The following is a 27,147-nucleotide window of genomic DNA, read 5'->3' as shown; positions in this document are numbered from 1 at the left end:
TATCCTTTATATTTGCCTTTGTATCTAGGGGAGTTGGAAATAGGCAAGAATGGAGAGAAATTTTGTATGGCAATGCACAGAATTTTGCAAGTTTAATGTGAGCCCTGCAGCAATCCGATGCATTTTAGTTTCTGGTAAGTTTGTTAAATTCTGTTTGAAAATGTTCATCTTGGAAGGTGGCCTTCTAATAAATATTATTTCCCCTATGGCAACAGTAACCACTGTTAAAGGATCTTTTTGGCTGTATGGTTCTGCTGAAAAATTTGATTATAAACTTCAATATTTCAGGTATAACACATTTACTAACATTTTGAATGGCCAATATAATATGATTAAATGATTTTGTTAGATGTCCCCAGAAATACATTAAAAACTATGGATTCAGTCTTGTAAATGAACTGATCAGTATCTTCTAGGATCAGAATATGGTGTTAGAGTGAGCAATTATTTATTTTAGTCTTATTTATGTGCTCTGTTGAAAAGTCAGTCTTTACAGATATTAAAAGGGCAATAGCGTATCTTGAGATTTGTACAACTGTTAGATCCTTCCAGGGAAGCAGACTGAACTTTCTGTAGTACAGAGCATATATGTTACGTATTACAAGTACAAACGTGGGTTCTTCTCTTTACTTTTTATTTTAATTAAGATTTTCTTTGGCCACTGTTTTCTTTTTAGTATAGTCTTTTCCTTTCCCAAGACATGACAGGAGCAAGTTTAAGCAAGGCTTTTGGAACAAATTCTAGTATATAATCTGTTGGGGTTTTTTTTTCCCTTTCTTTTGATCATTTCCTTCATTTAGTATGTTCAGTGGCAATTTAAAAAAAACATTTGTGAACTAGCCCTGTATTTCTTACTTATACCAGTTGACATTTAGAGAGACTATTACTGCACAGAAGAATAGATCTGTATAGTCAAACAAACCTATTATAAATCAACTATTTTTTCACCAGTTTCACCAGTTGTTGGGTGCTACTGTTCATCAGTGCTGTTGTATCCTTATTCAGTAATGTCCTAAATTGCTTTAAATTTGTAGGAGAATGTGAGATGGTTCAGTTTAACCTCTAATTTCTCTAGTACTTAGAATTTTCATTATTTGAGGTTGCAACAGTCCATTAATATGTTCTGCCTCAAAGATTTTAATACATATATACTGCTATAGTTTTTTTCTCATAAAAGGAAAGCTTTTGTGGTAGATCATATATATTGTGTTTTTCATAGACCTCAAATAAGGTTGTGACTCATTGTGTGTGTTTGTATGAGGAAGTAATAAGGTTACGCCCATGACTTGTGAGTTTTACAATCCAAGTGGATGTAATGGATAAATGGATAGAAACAAAATACTTGCAAGGGGTCACACACTAGGGCACTGATAGAATTTGGAAACAGAAGCCAAGTATGAAGTCTCACATCAGGATCCTGTCCATGAGACAGCTTTATTTTCACCCTTTGTTAAACTCATCGGCTATTATAATTTCTGATTATGATATCAGTCCTATCATGTTTATAGTTCTGGACCTTAAACTCCTAAAGATTTATGCTTTCGTTTTTAGCATATGGCAAGTAGTTCTTTTGAAGTTACTGGAACTACTTGCAGTAAGTAATACTAAGTAAAGATGTAAAATCTATGCAGGATTGTTGCCTTAGCTTCTGCATGGTTTAGTTATTTCTAAATATAGACCAATCTAATGTTTCGTATCTATCATTTATATAGAAACACTTAAATGCCTCTCACAAACTGCCACCGAGTAAAATTGTTCATGTTAGATATGAGAAGCATCTTCAGATTTGTTACTTAAAGTAAATGGTTAAAAGATTGTTTTAGGTGCTAAATAAAATTGTAGAAGCTTCTATTAAGGTAGAAAAAGATAAAGTTGGTGAATATAACCTGTTCTGAAATTGGTATGACAGTTTGACAAGCTGATTTTATGAAAAGGTTTGGAGTACAGTAACTGGATGGTGTCTATATTCTTTCCCTGCTGACAATTTGTAAAGAATACTGTAGGCGGTTTGAGACTGATTATTATGACCTTACAATAATGAAGCAAAAAAAATGCTTTTTCGTGGTCACAGCATGTACTTTCACATGCCAACACTACTCACCAAGAATAATCTGTCCCGTTTCCCTCAGCACACTGAAAATGTTTTGGTGCTGGCATGGATTAAGTGGTCTCAAAAGATGTTTTGAAAAAATTAAGAAGTTGTGTTTGAGGAGCAATAGAACTTTGAGCTGGGTGGATACTTTTAATAAAATTCAAACTTACAAAGGGCAGGTTGGATGTTTTCTATATTTCTTCCATAGTTACCAGTGCATACTTTTCTTTTTCCAGTGAGAATCTTTATAATAAAGCCAAATATACATGGAAAGATAAACATGTATCTGCATATTCAGGGAATTTTAAATGAGTTTCTTTCTAGAAAATTGATAATTGTTTTTAGCTCCTTTCTCTGTTTTTAATTCATTGCATTACATGTAGCCCTCAATTCTAATGTGTTATTTGAAAAAAATCAGTTCTTAAAATATTTTTTCTCTTTTTCTCCCTCCTATGAATTTGTTTTTCCCTTCCTGTGTACTTCACAACAACTAGTGACAACACATCTTTCCCTTTCTCTCTCTCTCAGCATCATCAGTGCATTTCTTTTCCATTCTATATCGCCTCTGACCAGCTCTATTAAAATGATTTCTTCTTCTCTTATTCTGTCACATGGTTCTCTCTCTGCCTCTCCTGGTTCTCATTCTCTTCACTTGAATGGCAAGTCTGTCCTCTGAATTGTCCCCTATCTTCTTGTCTGCCTGCAAACTGTAACTTTTTGTGACTTTTTTTGTCTTGCTATGTTGTTTAAGCACATCACTCTGAGAAGTGTTGAACACTGTTGGGCTGCTGAGTGGTTTTCTTGCTGGTCCTGGACTTGTATCCTCTTAACATTTTCCCAAATACATGACACTGCTTCTCAGCCTATGCCAGGATGCACATGAACCTTATTGTTTGGCCAGGCCTTGATGCTTGGACTTTGTCCTCATGGCTACTTTGGAGGAAATAATAAAGAGAACCCTCAATACCAATATTGTGCTCAGCCTGGGCAGCATGGCCAATGTGCATGTGTAGCAGCTTTAGGCTTTGTCCCTGTCCTGTTAGTGACTATAGAGTCTGAAAGTACTGAATGGTGGTGCAGAAATGGCCACAGATTTTGCTCTGAAATTATTTAACAGTAATATTTAAAAGATTGCCAACACAGCCCATACCTGCACCAATCTAGTACTGTTAGCTGGATCTCACTCATCAGTTCCTGTCCCCTTCAGCTGCACAAGACTTTGACTAGGACTGCAAGTTCTAGGAATGGGTGTTTAAAACATGGCACAGTCCTGGTCAAACCAGTGGAGATGGCACAGACAATCTTTTGCTTCTATTTTGAATACTATCTTCCTCTTCAAGTTTTGTATTGTGTGAATGATTGATGGGAAATTAGTCATTATAAAATGTGCAACTTCTGTTCTGTTTTAAAGAATGTTCACTTTAAGCTTGTTTCTGTTCACGTTATAGCTGCTGATAGTGAAAATGTGACAATAAAGACTAATTTAGAAGTTGTGAAAACTGATAAATATTTGTACTTTACATGCAGTGCTACCCTACTGGCTTTCCTGGTTGAACTTCTGAAGAGTTCAGTAGCCATGCAAGAGCAAATGCTTGGTGGAAAAGGCTTTTTAGTCATTGGCTACCTCCTTGAAAAGGTACATCTTTAATGTTTTATATTTATTATTAATACTGACATTTTAAAAATATCGATGAATATTTTCAGTCATCTGTTTGCACTGCTAGGCTGCATCCATACAAGCATGCACATGCATTTTGTGGCCCCTCAAAGGCTTTTGAAGGGCTGCAAAATGCACCCTGCACATGTGATTTGGTTTTCCATGCTGCATATTTGCAGTATGGCAATAAATTTAGATACCAGGAAATCCCAGAAAAAAGCAGGGTGGCACATGTGACAACTGCATGTGCCTCCTGAAACTGGAGCCTGGCTGGCCAGACCTGTATTCCAGCTGCTGGCCAGGCCCTGTAAGGCCAGGTCACTGCTGCTAGAGCTGCAGGAGGCTCTAGGACCTCAAGTAAGGCTGCTGGGGCCAGCCCAGGGGATTGATTGCCTTAGTAAATATCTCGGAAATATTGCCATGTGAATATTTATTATGCTTTTTACAGGGTGCTTGATTTCTTTCTTTGCCCATATGCTCCTGTTATATTGCTAATGTTCATTTTTATGAATCCTCAAATTTCAGTCAATTCCCCTCAAATTAAGACTCATTCCATGGAAATGGAAAGCCAGTATACATTGCAGAAAAATATGGTAGTTGTAGATAACAAACTAGTTACCAATATTGATTTCTAGAAAAATTTAAGATCAAGCTTTGTGTACAGCACATTTCAGAAGAAGGAACTGGGCGTGACAAAGATGTAGATGAAATATTGCTTGGTCTGTATTCAGAAAACAAGCAGCAAATTGTCTTAGTTGTTTATAATTGAAAGAGTGTCTCACTTCTTGATGAAGTGGAAAATAGTATCTGCAAATATCTTCTAGTTTCCGCCCCCCCCCAAATCACCAGTGATCTTTACATTAGATTAAATATGGCTGCTAGCTTTCATTCATGGTGCATTTTCTTGGAGATATTGGGTAAGGTAATCAGATCTTGAGGATGGATCAAATGGTATCTTGATGCTGTCAGCAATGAAGGCAGCACAGCACCTAGATCTTTAGTAATATTCCCAACGCCCTCCTGTAATATTGAACGGGTATAGTGTGATAAGATGCACCTGTAAATGTGCACATGACAGTCTTCTCCCAGAAATTTGAAACTATCCAACACACTTTCTCACAATGCTCAACTGTAGTCAGTCTAATCAATCGATAATTCACAAGTGTGTCTACAACCTCCCCCTCCCCAACACGCACACGCGCACACACACACACACACACATACTCTTATTATATCAAAGTGCTAGACTGGTGTTTTAAGCCATCATGGTCCCAACTATATAGTTATATACCCAACTTTGTCTCAACTATATAGTTAGTTCAATAAAAGATATGCACCTCCCCCCACCCCAAAAATCCTTACCTCTCATTCTGTTGCATCAAAGGCAGCTGACAGACCTAATAACATTGGACACACTGTCTTAATTCATTTGCAAGAAGAAATCAACCAGTATAACCAAAGCAACTGCTATGTCATGCTCAGAATTACGATCAGATTGACAAATACTTGGAAATCTCTTCATTCTAGATATTTAGCTACCTTGCCATAGCATTAATTAAAAAAGACAGGTAAGATATTGTCACTGGTCATATTGGCAATGGTAAGTGATGTGTGGTTGAGCAAACAGCTTCCTTTTGAGAGGCTGGTCTTCTGCTTTCTCTCTGGCAGGAATCAACAGTTTCTACTAGTAAGGGACTGGACTCTTTTTAGAAATCATTGCCATTTAGTAAGAATATAAGATCTTTCAACACCTCTGTAAGAAAATGTGGCATTTGTCCCTTGAAGAACTCTGGTTTGTCCCATGGCTACAGAAAGTTCAGGCAAGATCCTTACATTTTTGTCCACAAAATTATTTTCCTTGCCACAGAAGGCATCTGTATCTGCAGCCACGTGAAGGGTGCACAGAGTTATGGTGTTGTTTACCACTTCAGAAATGCTGACTATAACTGGCCCTCCTGTGTATTAAGGCACAATTTAAAAAAAATGTTTGACTGGTCTTAGCTTTAGTCCCACCAGCACTCAAGTGACCCTCTCACTTATTATCATTACTATGAACTATGGTGACCTTTGACAATGAATAAAAAGACGGAAGTATAGGGGCCACTTTATTGATGGCTAGAGACAAACCTGGTTATAAAATGTCATGAAATCATAAGCCTGGGTCTGTCAATGTAATAATGTTTTGCGAATAATGTTGGATTTCTAGAATAATGACATTCTGGAAATGCATTTCCATTAGTTACTGAGAGGTGAGCAATAGGAAATTGTTTACTACAACAGGAGAAGGGAGCCCATGACCTGATATTCAAAGGAGGCAAGAAAAAACAATGAAATCAGTTTGACGTCAATCTTTCTGTTTTTCTCTTATTCTGAGTGCCAGATAAAGTCTGAGCAGTGGTAAGAATTAAGCTGACAACCATCTGTGGTAGTCTTGTCATTGCCAGGTTGTCATTGCTACACATGGAACTTTTTTATTTATATATATAAAAATATTAAATATATATTTAAGAATATAGATATATATATCTATATTTATATATATGTAGATATATATATGATAAATTAAATATATATAATTTTAAGAAGAACAAAGACAAACCCTCCTGCTTCATGAACATATGCACTCATGATTTGGGTAGACTCTAGAGAGACTACCTTTGTTGTTTTAATTATGGCAAATTGGACCTGTATAAATGAGCTTTAGGCTTCTAAGGAATTTAGAGGGTAGTTCAACCACAAGGTATAAGACATGGGAAGAAGAGTTTTGATCATGCCCAGGTAGATTTTTTTTTTCTTTTCCAACACAGTTTGATGCACCATCAAGCCTTTTAAATTTTTTTATTGGTTAATGATATGTAAGGACAGTCTTAGATTCTTGATAAGAATAACTACTAACATTAGGCCACAGATTTCAAATGAAAATGCCAGCTATTACTTCAGTTTCTCTGCTATAATCTTAATAGTGTAGAATTTAAATTAGATAGTATTTTAGAGAAATCGGGTTTAAAAATAGATTTTATATGATCTAAAAAGTCTGCTTTCACAGTAATTTTCATTACATATTGTGTATTAGTTATTTTGTATTTTCTTGTCTAATTTAGCATAAGTTCTAATAATGATGCATTTTAGCACAATTTTAAAGCTTTATTATTAAAAGCAATGAGTATGTATCAGTATGAAAGTCTGAACTACCATTTATTTTATTTATTTTAGTAATTTGTCAATTTGTAAATACTGCTGTGAATAACTCAGTATCCATCTTTTAGGGTTGTCATTTTTATCTTTTTTCTGTTTTTCTGTCCTATACTGTCACTGGAGAGAGGTTTGGAGAACTAGTTATATTTTTTAATTCTTTTGTGGGTTTTTTAAAGCTTTTTGGCTTTTTTGGCATTGGGACATTTTAGAACAATTGCCTTAATGTTACTTTTTAAGATTTAATTGCACAAAATTAAATTTTAGAGTTTCAATTCCATTTAACCAGCATGTCTGGCATATGGGTGCCTAATAGCTGCACATCTCAAACGTTCTTTTGGCTAACTTAGTTAAGGCCTCCCAGCTTTCATAGCTAGTGATACCATACTGAAGCAGTTTGGCCAGTTCTAAAAGCTGATCACCTCTGGATGACCAGGTATACCAAGGTCACCTCTGGATGACCAGGTAGCCAATTGCCTGCCAAGACTGATGGGGGCAGGGGGCTGGGATGGAGTGCTGCCACCCAATGCCCCATGCTGCCACTGTTCTGCCTCTTTCAGGGAGCAGGCTGGGGGAGCCTGAGCCCCCATGTCCAGTCCTTGGCTCAGCTTCAGAATCATGGCGGTGCTCCCCCATGCTTGGAGCATTCTGATTGGCTGTTTCCATCAGCCAATCAGAGTGCAAATAAAGTGTTACGGATTGACAGACAGACTTAGGTGTTTATAATATTAGAGTTCTCAGCCAGTCCAGCTATGAGTCTAGAGTGAGCTTCAAAATCGTGTGTCATTAATCATGGTGAGGTACCTTTGTCACTGCTGCTTATCATCCTGTTTACTCTGTTATGTATTTAGTTGTGTTTTTATGTTTTGAGAAACACATTGACTGTAATGAACTGTGTTCTCCTATGGAATATGTAAGTGGTTCATGATATAGAAGAAAAGCTGGAGACATGAAAAAAAAGGCAAGGCATTATGCTGCAAAGGCTGGAAGACTGACTGATATTGATGAGAAAAGAGGAAAAAACAGAAAAATAAAATCTTTTAGCAGGAAATCTTTCAAAGGAAACATTTGATAAGATTCAGGTGTCTGCTCAATAAGCAAAATGGCACATTTAATTAATCATTACGTACATAAATTATCAACAAAATATTAATGTTTTGACCTGAGAAAGTATAGCACTTTCCTCTATAAAGAAGGCCATTATGATTAGCTATGAGATATGCATATGGATTTGTCTGTTTTTATTCTGGTTTTAAAAAAATAATAATATGTAAGTAAATATTAATGCAGTGAACATCTAATTTGATGTTTTAATCTTGCACTAAAGGAAGCGAGTATACTAAGAGTTTTAACATTTGATTTATTCTCAGTCCTCTAGAATTCACATAACCAGGGCAGTTTTGGAGCAATTTTTATCTTTTGCAAAATATTTGGATGGTTTGTCACATGGAGCACCTTTATTGAAGCAATTGTGTGACCACATTCTTTTCAATCCTGCTATCTGGATACATACTCCTGCAAAGGTATGTATACAATATTGTAGGTATTTACTCCTTGTCTTGTAAAGCACCATACATGCCTTGCTTTAGACCAGTGGTTCTCAACTTATTAGACTGGAGGCACCTCTTGGAAAATTCCAGCTCTTAGTTTTCACTAAAAATAATAGAAGTTTTGTTGTAAAGAACTCAGAACCACAGGAGGTCAGAAAATGTTTAACACTTTGAATTTCTATTGTAGTAAGTCATTGGCTTTATCTTATGAATCATGTTTGCAGTCCTAACGTTATGTGATGCCCCACGGCACCCTTGAAAGAATCTCAAGTCACCCTAGGGTGCTGTGATTTCCAGGCTGAGAATCACTTTGTACAATGGAAATGAGAGCTTCACAGTTTTTTTTTAAAAGAAGACAGAAGTGAAATAGTTTTCTTGACTGATTGGACACAGTCCCCCTTCTGAAGCAGGCAATCATGTGGTATATAATCCCTTTCATAAACTTTTCAGTCTTCATCTAAAAATCAATCAGTTGATGATTGGAAAGATTCTTTTAATTTGTAGCTTAAAATTATTCATGGTCAGTTTTTATCTATTTGTTTTTGTGCCAACATTTTTAATTTAAACTTCCTTTTTTCCTCCTTCCTCTCCACCCCCCAAACCATGCATGTCTCCTTGATGTACTTTTATGCTAAGTACAAACAGTCAAAAAGCCTGAGGCTGAATTGATTCAATCTTTGCAGGTCAATCTAAGCTTCATAGATTGAACCAAAAACAAAAGAATAGACATTCACTTTTGATTCCAGAAATGTGACCCCATGCCTACAGCAGCCCAGGCCAGAAGCCAGGGCTGGAGGTGCTAGAGCATGTCTCCCTACTCAGCTAGAGCAGACAGGTTGGGCCAAGGCTAACACACCCATCCTTGCAGGGAAGGTCCAGAGCATCCTGGGATGCTAGGGAAATGTGAGTTAACTTGAATCTGGAGGGGATCTGGGACAGAAGTTCAATAAACTGATTTAACCTAAATCAATTAAGTCTGACACTACATCCCTCCAGGTTTATTTTAAAACAGTTTTGGTCACCTTAAAAGAGGTTTATATGCACTGAACTTCTGTTGTGTTACAGATTTAAATTGGTTTCTGATCACTTATACTGGTTTGTGTATAATTTCTGTCCCTAGCTGTAAAGAATCATCATATTTGCTTCAAACCTTCATTTTGCTAGGCAAAACAACCCAGACTCCTTTACTATTTTCCTGTAAAAGAAGCTTTCCATTTCTCTGATCATCCAAGAAGTCCCTTTCTGTAACAGTGCTGTTTAAATTTAACCTTTCTTGGTGCTAAGAATTATGCACAGTATTGCAAAGAAGGTCTGTCCATTCCCTTTGCACAATACAATTGCCATCTCCTGGAAATAGTTTGCTTCATGTATTTTAGGATCCTGTTGCCTTTTTTCATAGTTGCATCACAGTATTGTCACAATTTTAATCTAGCAATGAATATTTGTAAAAGTAATCCAAAAGTGAAATAGTCATAAATTATAAGATTACATAAATCTAGGATAATTGTTAAAAAAACAAAAATATATACTTCCAAATCCATCAATTTTTTTGTTCTTCTGTTTTAAGAAATTCGCTTCCAGGAATAACCAAACTGCAGTTTCTCTTGAGAATTAGGATTTCATTCAACTGAAATGCAGTCTGACTAAAAAATCTAAAGAGTTATGCTCTGTATCGTATAGCTAAAATATGAACCAAGGGAAATATTCGTGCACAAAATTACTTTTAACCCATTTGTTTGCTGACTTATTTAATGTCAAAGCCAAATGCAATTTTACTTGTATTTAACTAATATTTATATAGGTTCTAATTTCATTTTAGGTACAGCTTTCATTGTACACCTACCTGTCTGCTGAATTTATTGGCACTGCCACTATCTACAATACAATACGCAGAGTAGGAACAGTATTACAGCTAATGCACACACTGAAATACTACTACTGGGTGGTTAATCCTGCTGATAGCAGTGGCATTACTCCTAAAGGACTAGGTAAGTACAATATAAATTTATAACAAACTGTACAACTTTTTCACAACAGTAACAGCCTTGGTAATGTGTGAGAGCTGGGAGGACCAATAGACAAAGAGTTAGGTAGAGGTTGATAACAGGTACCAGTTAGTGGCTGACATCTTAAATAATTGCATAAGTACTTAAATAAAATTTTAAACAGCATTTATTGTACTTCACACAGGACTTTTGAAATGCTTTTGAAAATAACCCGTATTTTTAGGTGTCATTTATAGATTCCTATTCTTCTATCACATCTACTGTAGTGCTTCAAACCTTCAGAAAAAAATTAGATTTTGACTAACTTGTCCTCCCTCAAATATTATATTCCACAGTACACAGTAATGTAATTAAGAGGGGAGAGGGTGAGCATGGCACCAGTCATAGGCAATGACTTAGACAAGTAGTGCAAAATAGCAGCAGTTGCTGCCGTTACTAGCTTGGCGCTTTTGCAGTTGGCAGTTACCTGGCCACTGTTGCTGCCAAGGACCACAACTGCTCAGCTATGGCTCTGATTTTGTAGCTGTATATTTCTTCAGTATGTACTTGTTTTACATTGTGTAAGTCTGACAAGCAAACAAGCTTCACAAAATTATATAGTGATTAGCTTCTCTGTCTCTAAAAAAACACATGAAAAGTTCTGGTACTTGTTACTGAAATCTCCAAAACATTTTGAACTCAGTAATACTTTTTCGCTTCTCTTAACCAAAGAGATTGATTTAACAGTGCTTAAAGTTCCATACTTAACTTTGGTCAGGAGTAGTTAAACGCACAGGCTAGGGACAGACATTACACATAAACCAGTTTAAGTGATCAGAAATTGGTTTAAACGTGTAACAGAACAGACATTCAGTGCACATAAACCAGTTTCAAAAGGGCTGAAACCGGTTTGAGATAAACCTGTTTGAATGTAGTATCAGACTTAACTGATTTGTCTCAAACTGTTTTATGCAATGTCTGCCACAGACCCCTTGCTGAGTCCCTCAGCATCCCAGCATGCTCTCTGGGCTGGGCGGGGCTCTTTGCTCCACAGCAGGGCTGACCCCACCCCTCTGCTCTGTAGCCCAAGCAGGGACTGGCCCGAGTAGAGACACTGGCCAGCATGGTCTCGTTAAGTGGGCAGGGAGGAGGTTAATTCCTTCCTCCTTGCCCTATTTTCCCACTATAGCCAGGGTCAGCCTGTCTGCTAGGGAGCAGAGCAGAGGGGCCTGCAGTGGTGGCCCCTGGAGCTGGCAGACCCCAGCTGCAGGGAAGGGGCAGAGAGAAGAATTGACCCTTCTCCCTGCCCCTTCACGTTAACCAGGGCTATGCTGTGTTGGTTGTCCCACAGGGTGTCGGGGGGGGGGGGCTTTGTCCCGTGCTGGGGGGGACTGTCCCCCTCCTCCACCTTCCAGTGTGGGTGGGGTACTCTGTAAGGTGCTGGATGGGGACTCTTCCTCCTCCTCCTCCCCTTCCTCCCCACTGCTGCAAGGCTGGGAAGGGGGAGCTCCATGCGATGCTGCCCGGCCCCAGAGCAGGGGTGGGGGCAGTGGAAGGCTCTGTTCCATGCTGAGGGGAACTCTTCCCTCTCCTCCTCCTTCCTCCCAGAAGGGGCAGTGGGAGTGCAGATTTCAGCTGGGCAGTGTGTGGGTGTGAGCGTGGGGGGTGTAGGGACCCCTGCATACTCCCCCCATGGCAGCAGCAGCAGGCAGGGAGGTCTGGGTGCTTGTGCCCAGAGCAGGTATGGCTCCAGCCAGCACTGCAGGGGGGGAGGAAGTGGAGTCTGCTCCATCACCAGGGCTCTTCTGCCTGCACTTGCAGCTCCAGCTCTCACGGTAGGGGAAGCCCCACACTGGAGCCTGCTGCCTCCCCTGCTCCCTGCTGTGCGGGGCCTCACACTCCACTGGGAGTAGAGGGTGCCCCACCCCCTGCCTCTGCGTGGAGTCTGGCGTGGGGCTTCCCCACTGCGAGTGTGGAGCTGCAAGCATGCGGCACAGAATTAACTCAGACAATTTACCATCTGTCATAATACCCTGCTGTGAGTCTGAATGGAGCAACAAGCCCACATAAAACTTTATCTCAGTTTATACTACGCCTTCCATCCAGTGTGTATAGATATATAAGGATTTAACTTTACTCTAGAAAATGTTCATATTAGTTCAGACCTTAAGGTCCTTGGCACACATTACACTTAAGACCACAATTACCCAGTTAATAATATCTTAAGTAGTTACTCAGTCACATGTTAATGCAATTAACGGAGTAGTAAAACCAGGAATAAGCCACAGCTAATTGCTGTTCCCAGCCTCAGGGACCCATACACTTAAGGGGTCTTATGTGCCTTCAAGGCTGGGAGCCACGATCAGCTGCTGCTTTCAGCCAGAGGGGCATATTGGAGCCTCTGATTCAGATACACCCTCTTGGCTAGGGGCAGCAGCAGATGTGGGCTCCCTGACTTCGGGGTACATCTGGAGTCAAGAGCTCCACTGTGCCCCCATGCCTGAGAGCCCTGTCAGCTGATCCAGGCTCCTAGCCTTGGGGACTCACCATGTGTTCCCATTGCTGGGAGCGCTGTCAGTTGATACAAGCTCCCAGCCATAGGGGCACAACATGCATTCTTGTGGCTGGGAATCCTCATGGCTGGGAGCCCTGTCAGCTGACCCAGGTTCCCAGTCATGGGGATGCACCTTGAATTCCTGTGGTTGGGATTCCTGTTAGCTGATCCAAGCTCCCAACTGTAGAGGCATACCATGTACTCCTGCGGCCGGGAGTTTGGATCAGCTGTCAGAGTGCATGGTATGTCCTCACAGCTGGGAGTCCAAATTAGCTAACAGGGCTTCCAGCCCCTGGAGCTTACTAATTTCTGGTGCAGGGGGAGTCCAGGATCAGGATCCCAGGTTCCCCCCTGCACTGGCAGTATAGTGTGATGAAACCTGATACTCGGTTGCCACAGTCAGGCCTCCTGTCATGCACGTGTGGCATAGTAGGAAGCAGGATTATGGGAATCATACATCAGATCCCATTGCACCTTTAATTACACATCTGCCAGGGGCCTAAGTCTGAAACTTCAGAAATTCCACCTCATCCTGATATGACATCTTATTTTTGACACGTAATTTTCTTGAACCTGTTTTAAGGAGTGTTTGGTTATAACACTCCAATAGCAGGACTCTCAATTATTAAGGCCTCTTGAACTTTTGGGAATACATCTTATGACCTGTATGGAGATTTATATTTTGAAAAAGTCTGATTCAGTACCTCAGACACTCTTCTCCTTTCAGTTAGATTGACAACATTTGAATAGTCTCTGTTGGCAAATCACTTTAAAACCCCAAGGTTTTTGTAGATCCACTTTGTTTTTCTATCTAGGCTGTGGGTCCCTTGGACAGCCACTGGTTGGGGTTGATGATAGTTATGCCTATGTTCTACTATGGGTATATCCCATGCTTCTGGGCTTTACTGGTTGTTGCATTGGGTTGGGAGGGAGGGAATTCGTATCCCCATTCAACCCAACTTTCTGCTATGTGTCAGAGTATTTTTGTTTTTGTTTTTTAAAAGCCTTCCTCCAAAGCATTGGGTTTTGGATGTAGCTAAGGTTGAGGATTTTCCCTGATGGGACTTAAACGTCGAACAGCCTGCCGAGACGGTCTTGCCTTTCCACTCTGGGCCAGACCAATCACTGTATCTGGGGTCTGGAAGGAATTTTATCCCATGGTGAGATTGGTTTGGATAGTGGGGAGTTTTGCTTCTGTCTGTAGCAGGGGACATGGTTCTATACCTGGGATCTCTTGAACGTATATTAACAACCTTTTACAGAAGCAGAATCTTGGCTGCTCTGGTCCTCTTGTAAAGTGCACTTTACTTATAAGCATCTAGGAGAATTGAAAGAGAGATTTAGAATGGCTGGGTTGAGTGTGATTTTTTTTTTCCTGAAATGTATTAATTACTAATAAATATGTTTATTAGAAATGAATAATTACAGAATGATGAGATTTTGTAATGAAGGTTTATAAATACCATGCTAAATTTTTGGGAGGTGCCTACCATTTTGCATGAGCACCAAAAAAAAAAAAAATCTGAATTTGAAAAACAAACAAAATCCCCTCCATTTTAATTATTCAAGAATATTGTATGACTTGAATAGCATAGCCACTTTAGGTGTCACTGGGCACATCTACACATGCATATTAATGTGCAGCAATAAACTCCAGCACATATCATGCCAGAGTTTATTGCTCCTGGGCACCACATTTACAAATGCACCTGGAACCACAGCACATTGAGCTGAGTCGGAGCAGCCCTTCCTGGCAGGGGGCACAGCATGGGGCTGGTCCGACCTGGCTCAACATGCTACAGAGGGGCTGGCTGGGGCATGAGTGTGCTTCAGTGTTGGGCTAGCCAGCAGGCAGCCCCCACACTGAAGAACCCTTGTGCCCCAGCTAGCCAGGTCAGTATCTATATATGCATTGCTATACACATAAAAGTTCTGCAGCAGGGTAGTATTTCTATGTAAAAGTGCTACCCAGCTACAGAGTTTATTAGTTTCCTGTGGCTTAATAGGCCTGCATGTATAGACGCTGGACAGCTCTGCAGTAAATGTCTTGTGTAGACATGCCTACCAATACCATGGCCTCAGAAAACCACTTTCGTGTCAGGAAAGCATTTGCAAGTACAGCATTGCTGTACACACGCATCCATATCCCTATCTATCTATCATATATACACACACACACTCACACATATATTAAAATCTAATATATATGTTTGTATGTATGTACACACACATTTCTGCAAAATGCACACTACAGATTTTCCTTTTTAAAAATTCAAAACCATATATAAGCAGCAGAAATTAAACCACTTATCATAAGAACTTCAGAATGTTACCATCACCATGTTTGAAGTGGCATCTAATATTTCAGGATAAAAGAATGAGGCCTGCTGTCTGTGACTGATAATTTTACTGTTAGATATTGAAAAATGTCAAAGTATAAAAAATATCAGAAGGCAGAAATAACTGTCAGAAATAACTGAAGCTATGAGCTAATTTGGTATGAGGCTTTTTAGATTTGCAGGGAAGTTTAATGGAAATCTGGCCAATTTCAGAAATGAATTCTAGATATTATAATCCTTTCAAATAATTTACAGTCGGAAGCGTAAAGTCACACATATGAATGCAAGCTCCTTCATGCAGGCATTCAAATAGATTGATGTTTGCTTGTCTTATAGGCATATCATTTTTGTTTTTTTATTACTTGACTTGGAGGTTGTGTCTGCACGTGATGATACATTGCCATAAAAACGCACTAGGCAAAGTAGCATCCGCGGGCACCTACACGTGACCTGCAGCTACCTCACCATAGTGATATGCTGCCCTGGTATATAGTGCTGCTATTGGATAGTAGTTGCTAAAAATAACTGTGCGCACATACAGTGCAGTATGGGCTGTTACTGTGCTGTGATTCAGTACTTCAAAAAGGAAGTGCTACATTATGGCGCAGTAAAAAAATCACTATAACGACATGTGTAGACATGCCCAGAGATACTGAAATACATTTTCTTTAATTTTAGTATAGTAGCTTGATGTTATCTGCAATACAGTTATCCTGTTCAAGGCTTTATTCCTTTGTCATGCCATAATGAAACAAAGTGTAGGTGATTTTTTGTACACTTATTTCTGAATGACTTAAAACATGCTAATAGTGAATCAGTTCTATGCACCTGTGCTGTTGGATGACTTTATCCCTGTTTTGCTTTAAGCAGATGATCCATTAATAATGTCACAATCCTAGACAAGTCTTCAAAGGTTACTAGATGCTTTTCAGCAGATTGTGTCTTAAATAGTTTGGCAATCAACACTGATAAATCCAAAGTACTGTTTTCTGGAAATGAAAGAAATTAGTTATATAAATGCTGTCTAGAGTCAGTGAATCTGTATTGATGAGTTTTTGCAACTTAAGTTATTAAGCTTTTTGTGTTGAACTAATTTTGTTTGTTTGACTTACTTTTCTTGAAATGAAAACAGCGAGTACATTGAAATACTTTAAAATTTGACTAGTTGGCCTGGCTTTTGTAAAGACTTTTGCATCTTTTATTCCCATTCTATTTTGTAGTTTTATACTATAGTTTCTTCTCAGTTGTTGTGCAGAAGCAATATGTATTAATGATTTCCTTTCTCAAGAGATAGAAACATTAACAAAAAAGGCTTTAGTGCTTTGGAAATTTAGCACTTTGGAACACTTATGGTCAGTGGATAGTATATTTAAGCTGTAGATCCATAAAGTAATTTTTACTAACTCCTTGTAATAAAGCATAGGAAGAAATCTAGTTTTATACTCTGAATTGTGAATTTTATCATTTAAAGAAATGTTTTGAACTTAAGAAATGATCCATCAACTAGTTATAGTAAATGGATTTCTTCCTAGGTAGTATAAGGTCCACTCTGAGGAAGTTTCTAGAAGTTCTTCTGTAAAGTAGAACATTGGAAGTTACACACATTTTTATAGAAAGTAGTTTGTAAATACTATTTCCATCTTAAATTTGAACTATAGTTACTTGCTTTCTTCTTGTTCCATTGTATGTACCTCTTGTGGTGCCTTTCCTGTAATTAGGTTAATGGAAAGAGATATGAGAAAATTAATTTTTCTATTTTCTAAGATTTTTTTTTCTATTTTGATATTCTTAAACATGTTCCTAAAAATAACATATGGATTTAAAATAAATGTTCAATCTTAAATCCTGCTTGCAGTAGTCTTGTGATTGGTCCCATGCAGGCCAATGAAACTATATTCTTAAGTGAAGTAAGCACTTTTTGGTAATACTCTGTTGCATTAAATTGTGTGATAAAAATGCAAGAAGGAAATCTCTTGATTGCCTAAGAAACCTTCTGTTATGTTTTTTTCTCTACACTTTTCTTTGCAACATTTCAAAATATATTATACATTGACATTTGAAGAAAACTCAAGTTAAGCACTTACTGACACTGAATCCTTGATAGCTTAAATGAAGAATCTTAAACCCATGACCTAGGTTGTGATGGCATAATTTACTACCTCTTCATTTGTCCCAAGTGCTCTACAGAAAAAACAGGTTAAATGATACTTGAATTCCAAATGTCAAAATGTGTAGAAAAAAACTTAGTGCTGTTTTTATTCTCCTGTCTCAGTCTCCCTTAGGCTAGGGATGGACATTCAAAAAGACTAAGCCTGAATTGGTTCAGTCTTTGTAGGTTAGTCTAACCTGCCTAGGTTGAACCAGTTTGCAACCATACAGACATTTCCTCTGTACTGAAAAAATACAGGCACATGCCTGCGGTGGCTGAGGATAGAAGCTGGGGATGCTAGAGCAACTTCCCTTCCTTTCTGCAGTGCTGAGCTGAGGTGGGGCATGGCCAGGCCCCAGCAGGATGCTCTCATTAGGGAAGAGTGTAAACACCCACCCTTGCCTGCACCATCTTGGGCTGCTTGCTGCTCAAGGGGTGAGAGTGTTATAAGCAAGTGAACAGACATTCACTTTTGATTCCAGAAAAACAGCCACATGCCTGCAGTAGCCCAGGCCAGAAGCTGCGGTGCACTAGAGCTCACCTCCCTGCTTGGCTGGAGCAGACAGCTTGGGCCAAGGCTAACCTGACCACTTTGCAAGGAGGGGTTTGTGGGGAGGTGCAAAGCTTCCTGGGATGCTGGGGCACTGTGAGTTAACTTGAGTCTGGAGGGGATCTGGGACAGAAGTTCAATAAACTGATTTAACCTAAATCAGTTAAGTCTGACACTACATCCCTCCAGGTTTATTTTAAACTGGTTTCAGCCATTTTGAAAGCAGTTTATGTGCACTGAACTTTTGTTTTGTTATAGAACTGAACCAGTTTCCAGTCACTTATACCTGTTTATGTGTAATTTTTGTTCCTAGCCCTGTGGTCAGGATGTGGTACTTAATTACAGACGGTGTATGAGACAGCGAATAATTTGTAGGTTATCCTTTCTGTGTCCAGAGAGTGGGAAGGTCTGCCTGAGTGATTTCCAGAAAGATCACAGCATAATTCATAGAGCTTATCTTTCCAGGAAGCAAGCTTCATTCTCCCTAGTGTAACATTAGCACTTTTTGGAGATTGGATGTATCAGGACATTGCCCATGATCCACAGTGCCTTTCTTGTGAAGATGATTGCTTTGAAATCTGCCCTGATTACCAGAGATTAAAATTTCTACTGGATGTTTGGTGGCCTATAGGTATGATGAGTTGGGTGCTCTTAGTTTTACCTCTCACAAGACAAAATCATCACCAGGATTTGCAGTCATTCATCATGGCAGGGAGTGATGTTGTGATGTGTTGTTCTAGCACAGCAGGACCTTGATTTTTCTTCATTCAATGGCAGGTCCTTAGCTGGGACCAAGTTTGTATGAGGCCTAGTATAATGTGGCATTAGCCTCAAGGCAGAACCATGATGCAAAAAATTAATAGTAATAAAATAAGGGATTTTTTGTCAGCAAATTGGGAATTGATTATCCAGTGTTGGAGGAACTAAGGAAAAGCTGACTAACATTTACTGCTGCTGAAGCTTAAAGGGGTGACAATATGGGACTTGAGGACCCACATATCTGAGGCAGTTAAAGATATATTTTGACCAGAATTACATTAACAAATTGAATATAGCAAAATACCACCTCTTCATTGGAAGCATAATACTGCTCTAAAAATGCAAGCATCATTTGTTGTAATTTCAACCTAACACCTTGAAATCCAACATCATGTCTACATATCCTGTTGAGAGTTGGTCAGTTGCAGGGTGACCTAAAAACGTTAACATACTGCAAAATGTTTCCCTCTAAGAGACTGTATGTTTTAGAGACTGTATTCTAACAGCAGTATCCAAGTTAACATGGAATGCATGATGTCTTTCTTCCACTGGATGGCAAGGGTCTGCAAATCTGCCTGACTTTTTTCCCAAATAGCTTTCACTTCTAATGATGCCCACTCTTCAAGCCCAAAGAAATCATGGAAAAAATAAAAGACCACCATCCTTTTCCTCCTTTTTTTTCTGTTTTTGTTTTTTAATACTGCTTGCTATTAAAAAAAAATTTCATGAATGGAGATCTATGGATTAAAATCTCTTACAACTGGTATAGATCTGATATCCTGTGCAGATGGCAATTTCTATTTGATCATGCAGTTGCAGTCTTTAATGAGAGTAATGGTTATTATCAAGTTAACATTTCTAAAAATTCTGTCTTTATTGGGTCTCATCCAAACTTATAGTATCATAGTTTGTAGGGTCGGAATCATTGAACAGATCATCAAGTCCAACCCCCTGCCATGGCAGGAAAGAGTACTGGGGTCAAACGACCCCAGCAAGGTGTTCGTCTAGCCTTCTCTTAAAGACCCCCAAGGTACGAGCCAGTACCACTTCACTTGGAAGTTGGTTCCAGATCCTAGCCGCCCTGACAGTGAAGTAGTGCTTCCTGATGTCTAATCTGAATTAACCGTCTGCCAGCCTGTGACCATTATTTCTAGTCGCTCCTGGTAGTGCTCAGGGGAACAGGGACTCCCCCAGTGCCTGCTGGTCCCTTCTGACTAGTTTGTAACAGGCCACTAGATCCCCCCTCCTCCTTCTCATACGGAGGCTGAACAGGTTCAGGTCCCATAGCCTTTACTCATAGGGCCTGCCCTGCTGCCCCCTGATCATGTGGGTGGCCCTCCTCTGGACCTTCTCCATGTTGTCCACATCCCCCTTGAAGTGCGGTGCCGAGAACTGGATGCAGTACTCCAGCTGTGGCTTGACCAGTGTCGTATAGATGGGGAGTATCACCTCCTTGGACCTGCTTGACATGCATCTGTGGATGCATGACAAGTTGTGGTTGGCCTTCCTGCATCCCCACACTGCTGTCCCATGTTCATCTTGGCATCACTGATGACTCCATGATCCCTTTCTGCCTCTGCACTGACGAGAAGGGAGTTCCCCAGCCTGTAGGTATGCTGCTGGTTCTTCCTCCCCAGGTGCATCACCTTGCACTTGCCGGTGTTGAATCTCATCCTATTCTCATCTGCCTACCCCTGTAACCTGTCTAGGTCTGATTGAAGCCTATTCCTCCCTTCTAGTGTGCCCACATCCCCTCACATCTTAGTGTCATCTGCAAATTTGAACAGGGTGCTTTTTACCCCCTTGTCCAAGTCTCTGATGAAGATGTTATACAGTGCTGGCCTGAGGACCAAGCCCTGCGGAACCCCACTGCCCACATCCCTCCAGGTCGAAAATGACCCATCCACCACCACACTTCGGGTGCGGCCTTCCAGCCAGTTGGCGAACCATTTGACTGTGTAGGTGTTGGCACCACAGTCCTCCAGTTTTTTAATGAGAACGGGGTAAGAGAGAGTGTCGAAGGCCTTCCAAAAGTCCAGAAAGACTATGTTCACTGCTACCCCTGCATCTAAGGATTTGGGGACCTGGTCATAGAAGGCCACCAGGTTGGTCTGACAGGACCTGCCTCTAATGAACTCGTGTTGGTTGCCCCTAAGCATAACCTCCCCTGCTGGCCCCTCGTGGACCTGTGCCAAGATAATTGTCTCAAAAAGCTTATCCAGGACCAAGGTAAGACTAACTGAATCCTATCCTATAGTTTCCTGGGTCCTCCATCCTCCCTTTTTTGAAAATGGGAACCACATTGGCCCTCTTCCAGTCCTCTCTCACCACACCAGAGCACCGCACCTTAGTGGCTTAATTACTCCATATTTCCTGAAATGTTATGTTCTTGTAGCCATTTAAAAATTATGGTCAGGTTTTCTATGAAAAATAAACCACCTAAAAAATATTGTTATTGCATAATTTAGTTCTGAAAAGGTTGTCACCATGTGAAAATATGAGTTTTTATGTAGTGAGTACAGGACTAAATCTATTGTAGAAAATGTAATTCCTCAAAGTTATTGCAGTCATTATGAGCAGTTGTATATACTACATTTAAAAGGAAATGGGTTTTGTTTTTTCAGATGGTCCTCGGCCATCACAGAAAGAAATCATATCGCTACGGGCGTTTATGCTTCTGTTTTTGAAACAACTTATATTGAAGGTAAAAATAATGAATTTTAGAATGCTAATAATTAGATAAATACAACAAACTTGAAGGCCTAAGTTAAGAGTTTATATGACAGTACTAGATATGTAACTCCTTGGACAATTTTACCCAAACTTGATTAATGTTAATTTTAGCCTATTTATGTCAAGGTGGGTAGGAACAGTCTAAGCTTAGTGTATTCATATATAGATTTTGTGCTGTGTGTGGCCCAGTAAGTAAGAGAGGGCACCGAAAGTCTTAATTTTTACCTGGGCCTAACTCTTGGCCTGAAGGTGGCCAAGCCTTGGCAGCTGTGTACAAATGGCACTAGCAGCCTCTGGGTATGGCAGACAGCTAATTGAGGATGGGGCAGGCAGCACAATGGAGATAGGCAGGAAGCAGAGCAGCAAATCAGTTAGGGAGTAGAGAGCAGAGTGGCAGATGGGATAGGTGAAGTGGAGTTGGAGTGCGTTTCAGGGAGGGTGTGGAGCTAATTTGTGGCAAGGGCACCAAAAAATTTGGCCTTCCATGGGTTAGTCTGCTGTTATCTGTATCATCTGATGCTGATCTGAGGGATCATCTCTCATTTTTTTTGCATTTTTCATCAGCCCTTGCATCAGAATCCCTGGGAGTCTACAGTGTTAACTTTGCTCCCACACTAATGACTTCTCCCACACTAGTGGGATACTGTGTTTTGGAGAGAGGGATTTTCTCAGGGCCAAAATGATAGTTAAGGATACAAATCCCTTCACTTCAGTGGGTACTTTTTTGAAGAGATTATTCAAGATATTTCTAGTTTTACAGTATAATTTGAAAGTATAATTAATAGTTTTACTGAGCAGAGTATAAGGAATTTAAGATCTCTGAAGAAATATCCATTCTTTTTTAGGATCGAGGAGTCAAAGAGGATGAACTGCAGAGTATATTAAATTACTTATTAACAATGCACGAGGTACATTTCTCTAATTACTTGTCTTTACTGTAATTTGTACCAACTTTATGGAAAGCAGGCAATTAAGATTAGTTTGTAAAATGATTTTGATGCTTGTCACACAGGATGAAAATATTCATGATGTTCTTCAACTGCTAGTAGCTCTAATGTCAGAACATCCAGCATCTATGATACCAGCCTTTGATCAAAGAAATGGGATACGGTAAGATGGAGAAGTGAGAATATGATTTGAAACAAATCTCCCTAGTGTTACCTCCCTTCAAACTGTTTAATTTCCTCTAACATAGCATGTAAAGTTACTTTTCTCTAGGAATACAAACATTTTTCTGGAAAGACCTAATTCTGGCATTTTATTCTTGCCAGAAGATGCAAGTTTTTATCACATTTCATGAGTGTGTTTTAAATGAAAACTTTTCCTGTGGGTTTTTGTTTATGAAGCCAGATTTGTTTAGGAATAAGTAAATATTTTTAAAAAATTCTAATTGAGATTCAAATATGATACACTGTTTACAAGATGCATTGCAAAAACTGGATTATGTGAATTGTGGTTCTCTTTTCTGATTCCTAAAGGTTATTTTTAGATATTTTTGTAAATTGACAGAAGCATTTTTATAAACTAAAGCCACTGAAATTTTCTGTGGAAATTTAAGACACATGTCCAAACATTATATATGTTACAGTAATTTATAACTAAAGACAGTAGGAGAAAGTCTGCTACTTTACTATTTTTTTATCTAATAAAATAACAAAATGTTTGATGCTTTTGAAGCGAGATATACTGTGTCCATTTATTAGTTAATACAGGTTACTTTTTTGTGATATTCTGAAAAATATTTTCAATATGATTGAGATACTGTATAATCTTTTTGAAAATGGTTACCTGGGCAATTCAAACAGTGGCTTCAATAAAATATTCACATTGTAATCTTTATATATCAAGCTAATTAACAATGACTGTTTGAAACAAAGCATTTTGCTTTCTGTCTTGCTGTTCATTCACTATTAGTAGTCCTTTTTTGGCTCAGTTGCAGCTAGTTGCCAAGAAAAATTGTCTATACAGCTGTATGGGAAAGGGCCAGCAGCTAATCTGTTGTATTTAAGAGCCATTTAAATGGCCAGAGAAATGTTGATTGTGGGGAAGACAGAGAATAAAAGAAAATAATGGAACAGCCAATTAATAGACCATGATTTAGGTGACCTGCAAATGTAGTTCTTGAGTTGTGTTTTCATTTGTCCTGGAGAATGGGGGGTTAGTGAGTCTGGTATGAATTTGACTTGAAACTTCTATACTTTTAATCCCAATACATTATATTATTGAAACTGAATATACATTTGAAAACTAATCAGAAAAGAAAGAAATTAAAATTACATTTTAGGTGACTTGCCTTGTCACCCTGAAATTGCATGTTTATTCCCCAAGTCTAGGGACAGACATTACACATAAACAGGTTTAAGTGATCTGAAACTGGGTTAAGCTTGTAATAGAACAGATGTTCAGTGCACATAAACCAGTTTGAAAATGGGTGAAACTGGTTTGAGATAAACCTAGGTGAATGTAGTATCAGACCTAACTGATTTGGCTCAAGTCAGTTTATGCAACGTCTGTCCCAGTCCCCTTACACGTTTAAGTTAATCAGAGTCCCCCAGCATCCTGGCATACACTCTAGGCTTGGCGGGGCTCTCTGCTCCACAGCAGGGCTAGCCCCTCCCCTATGCTCTGTGGTTGGAGCTCGGCACAGACTTGCAGGCACAGCAGAGTCTGTTGGCTTCCCTGTGCCCCCCTCTTCCACCCCTCTCACCACTGGCTGCTTAAACAGAATTCCCTTCCTCCTCTCTGCTGCAGCAGGGCTCATAGCCAGCATGTGGTATGCTAGCTAATGCTGAGCGGTATCTGTGTGTACATCTCTCTCAAATTTCACTGGGGCAGGCAGACAGAACCAGACTGCTTAGGGCTCTGGGAGCTAACCAACAGGTCAGCTGGTAAGCTGTTTAAGAAGTCTGAAATAATGTGGAGAGACTACTGTTTTGCTAATCAGGTGATAAAGACTGTTATTAACCGCACCCCCCCCCCAGCTGGCTTGCTGGTCTGTCAGTTTGCTGCAGACAATATGAGGAAGCAGGAAGGGAGATTGAAAAGTTCCATATCATCAACAGAGGCATGCACTGCACACACGCCCTTGCCTCAGAGTGCTAGCCCAGGGCTGGAGGCAACACTCCCATCCCTTGAGCAGCCAGTGGGGAAAAACCTGGGACTGTGCAGGCAGAAATCCTGAGAAAAATAATATTAAAGCTGATATAGAATATAATTAATAAAGGTTTATAAAGATTATAATGGGATTATAAGCGTATTTCAGTTACCATGGTTTTATGGAAAACAAGTAATCTAATCTAATCTAATCTAATTTCTAGTCAGATTACAAATTTGGTTGATAATGGCAACTATAGATGTAATACATCTAGTCCTTTTCATATTATGTTTGACTTGGTATGCCTCAACATTCTTTTTTTCTAGAAAAATAACACTTTACAGTGCTAGTAAAGCACTTAAGTTCTTAAAGGTGTTAAGAACTAAATAAATGACAGTTTTCACATAATAGTTGTCAACTGAGGAATTACCAAATAAGATTATTTTTAGTGGAAGGATTTCACCGGTCAGTTCTTGGTCTAACAACATGATCTTCATCAGTGATCTGGAAGTAAAACATGGAAAAGTTATTATATAATCAAAAGTGGATAATGTGAAAATCAATAGATTTGTCATTACTGATGATAACAAGACAGTTATACACAGCAATTCAGATCACTTGGTAAGATGTGCTCTTTGAAACTTTTCATTTTAATACAGTCAAATCCAAAGTTATACATCTAAAAACAAGGCAATGTCTGTGGAATGGGGAGATGTGTTGTGAAAAGTGGTCACTGAGAAGGATCATATTAAGCAGGCAACTGAACATGAACTCTTAATTCAGTGTTTTGCCAAAAAACTACTGCAGTCCTTGGAAGTAAAAAACAGGGAGGTAATGAGTTGACATAGAGTAGTGTTTTTTACCTCCATATACAACAAAGGTTGTACAAATTTGAGAACACCCTGTCCAGTTCTCATGTTCAGAGATGTTGAAAAATTTAAGAGGGTGCCAAAGAGACATGCATAGTGCAAGACTTGAATAAAATGCTTTAGAGCAGGGGTTTTTAACCTTTTTTTTAATAATAAGTGTACCCCTGGTGGCTGGACATGGAGCTGGGGGCAGAGGGGACAGAGGTGGCACACATCCAGATGCAGAATGGTAGCAGCACAGGGTGGTGGGTGGCGGCAGTGACCGCCACATGCGAGCTTCTCCCCCCTACCCCCATGCCTGGCTGGCCAGACAGCACCTGTGTGGCCTGTAGAGGGGTGCCATTGCCCTTGAGCTTCCCACCCCCACTCTGCTTCTGGGAGGTGGTGGTGTGGGGTGGTGGGTGAAGGCACTCCATCCCCACCCATGCTCACCCCCTAGGGCCTTCCCAAGTACCCCTGGGGGTACGCGTACTCCCGGTTGACAACCCGTTCTTTACAGCGGGAGACAGTGTTCAGTCTATTCAGCTTGTCAAAAGGAAGCTTCAGAGATGACTTGATTATAGTACAAGTACTTTAATGAGGTTAATATAAAACATGTGCATAACAAGAACAAATGATTGGATGCTGAAGGTGCAAAATTTTTAAATTAGAAACAAAGTAGACATTTTCAGGTATGGGCAAGAAACCATGAAGGAAAGTGGTAGATGGTTCCATGTTTTGATGTCTTCACATAAAGTCTTGGGTTTTTGGCAAGTGTTAAGGCTATCGTGGAACACATGCTTGGCAGGTCATGCAATTCTAGGAATGAGGCAAGCAAGTCCCCATATTGTGCGACTGCCAACTCCCAGTGTGTTGGAAGAGGAAGAGGCAGGGGGAGCACCCATAGCTGAGGAGAGGGAAGCTCCCAGTTCCTCAGCTGTATCCATCTTCTGAATGTGGAAGTGGCAGCTAGGGAGCCAGGAGCTTCCCACTACTCCCCTTCCCCCTCCCCAAGCACTCCTTCCACAGGAACATAGAAAAGATGATGTGCAGCTAGGGCTTTCAGCTGCACATCCACTTTTTAAAGGTCTGGGGTGCCATAAGCCCAGCATCAGGAAACCTTTCCCTGACATCAGACCTGCAGTGCTGCAGAACTTTTAAAAAGCAGGCATAAATTTGGGAGCCCCAGCTGAATGCTTATCTACTTTTTCAAGTTTCCTGGGCACTGTAAACACAACATCCCCCCAACTCCTGCTGCTAGTGGGAAATCTCCCTCACCTCCAGCTGCTAGCACTGGACAGCTCTGTAAATGGGCAAGTACAGCTGTGTATGGGCACTTTTCCTTATTCCCCACTGCACATCAAGTCCCTCTTTAAATTGGCATGAGCAGCAAGGGATGGGAGAAACTCCTGGTCTCAAGTTATGGACTCAACCTCCTGTGGGGATAGAGCAGGGAGCTGCCCCCCAGCCTGATCCCATCAATTGGGCAGGGTAGCCCTGTCCCAGACCCCTGGGCTGCCTTGTACTGGGCCCCAACACTCTGCTGAGTTTCAGGATTCAGCATTGGGCAGCTCTAGTCCTGGTTTACAACCAAGGCTGTCCTCTTTGTTGTCCTTAGGATCAAGAAGGGGAAATTCTCCTGAAT

The 27,147-nt window shown here is 40.0% G+C and overlaps 1 protein-coding gene across 12 annotated transcripts in view; it reads left to right on the top strand.

The window, feature by feature from the left end:
• Nucleotides 1-27,147, top strand: part of NBEA (neurobeachin) — an 835,610-nt gene that overhangs the window by 238,997 nt on the left and 569,466 nt on the right. For 11 of the 12 annotated variants that reach the window (XM_090027554.1, XM_090027509.1, XM_090027581.1 and 8 more), the window contains exons 11-16: nt 3,620-3,728; nt 8,312-8,464; nt 10,311-10,479; nt 21,452-21,531; nt 22,406-22,468; nt 22,573-22,670. In XM_090027554.1, the coding sequence (XP_089883680.1) occupies nt 3,620-3,728; nt 8,312-8,464; nt 10,311-10,479; nt 21,452-21,531; nt 22,406-22,468; nt 22,573-22,670 (672 nt within the window). Of the gene's footprint in view, nt 1-91; nt 135-3,619; nt 3,729-8,311; nt 8,465-10,310; nt 10,480-21,451; nt 21,532-22,405; nt 22,469-22,572; nt 22,671-27,147 lie in introns of those variants that run through there. The other variant, XM_090027597.1, reaches the window with a different exon arrangement.

The sequence above is a fragment of the Crocodylus siamensis genome, chromosome 1 (assembly GCF_052110815.1).
Source record: "Crocodylus siamensis isolate JL-2025a chromosome 1, ASM5211081v1, whole genome shotgun sequence".
In the NCBI taxonomy this organism is placed as follows: Eukaryota; Metazoa; Chordata; order Crocodylia; family Crocodylidae; genus Crocodylus; species Crocodylus siamensis.
Note: the sequence above shows the minus strand (reverse complement) of the source record. Positions and strands in the feature narration are given on the sequence as shown.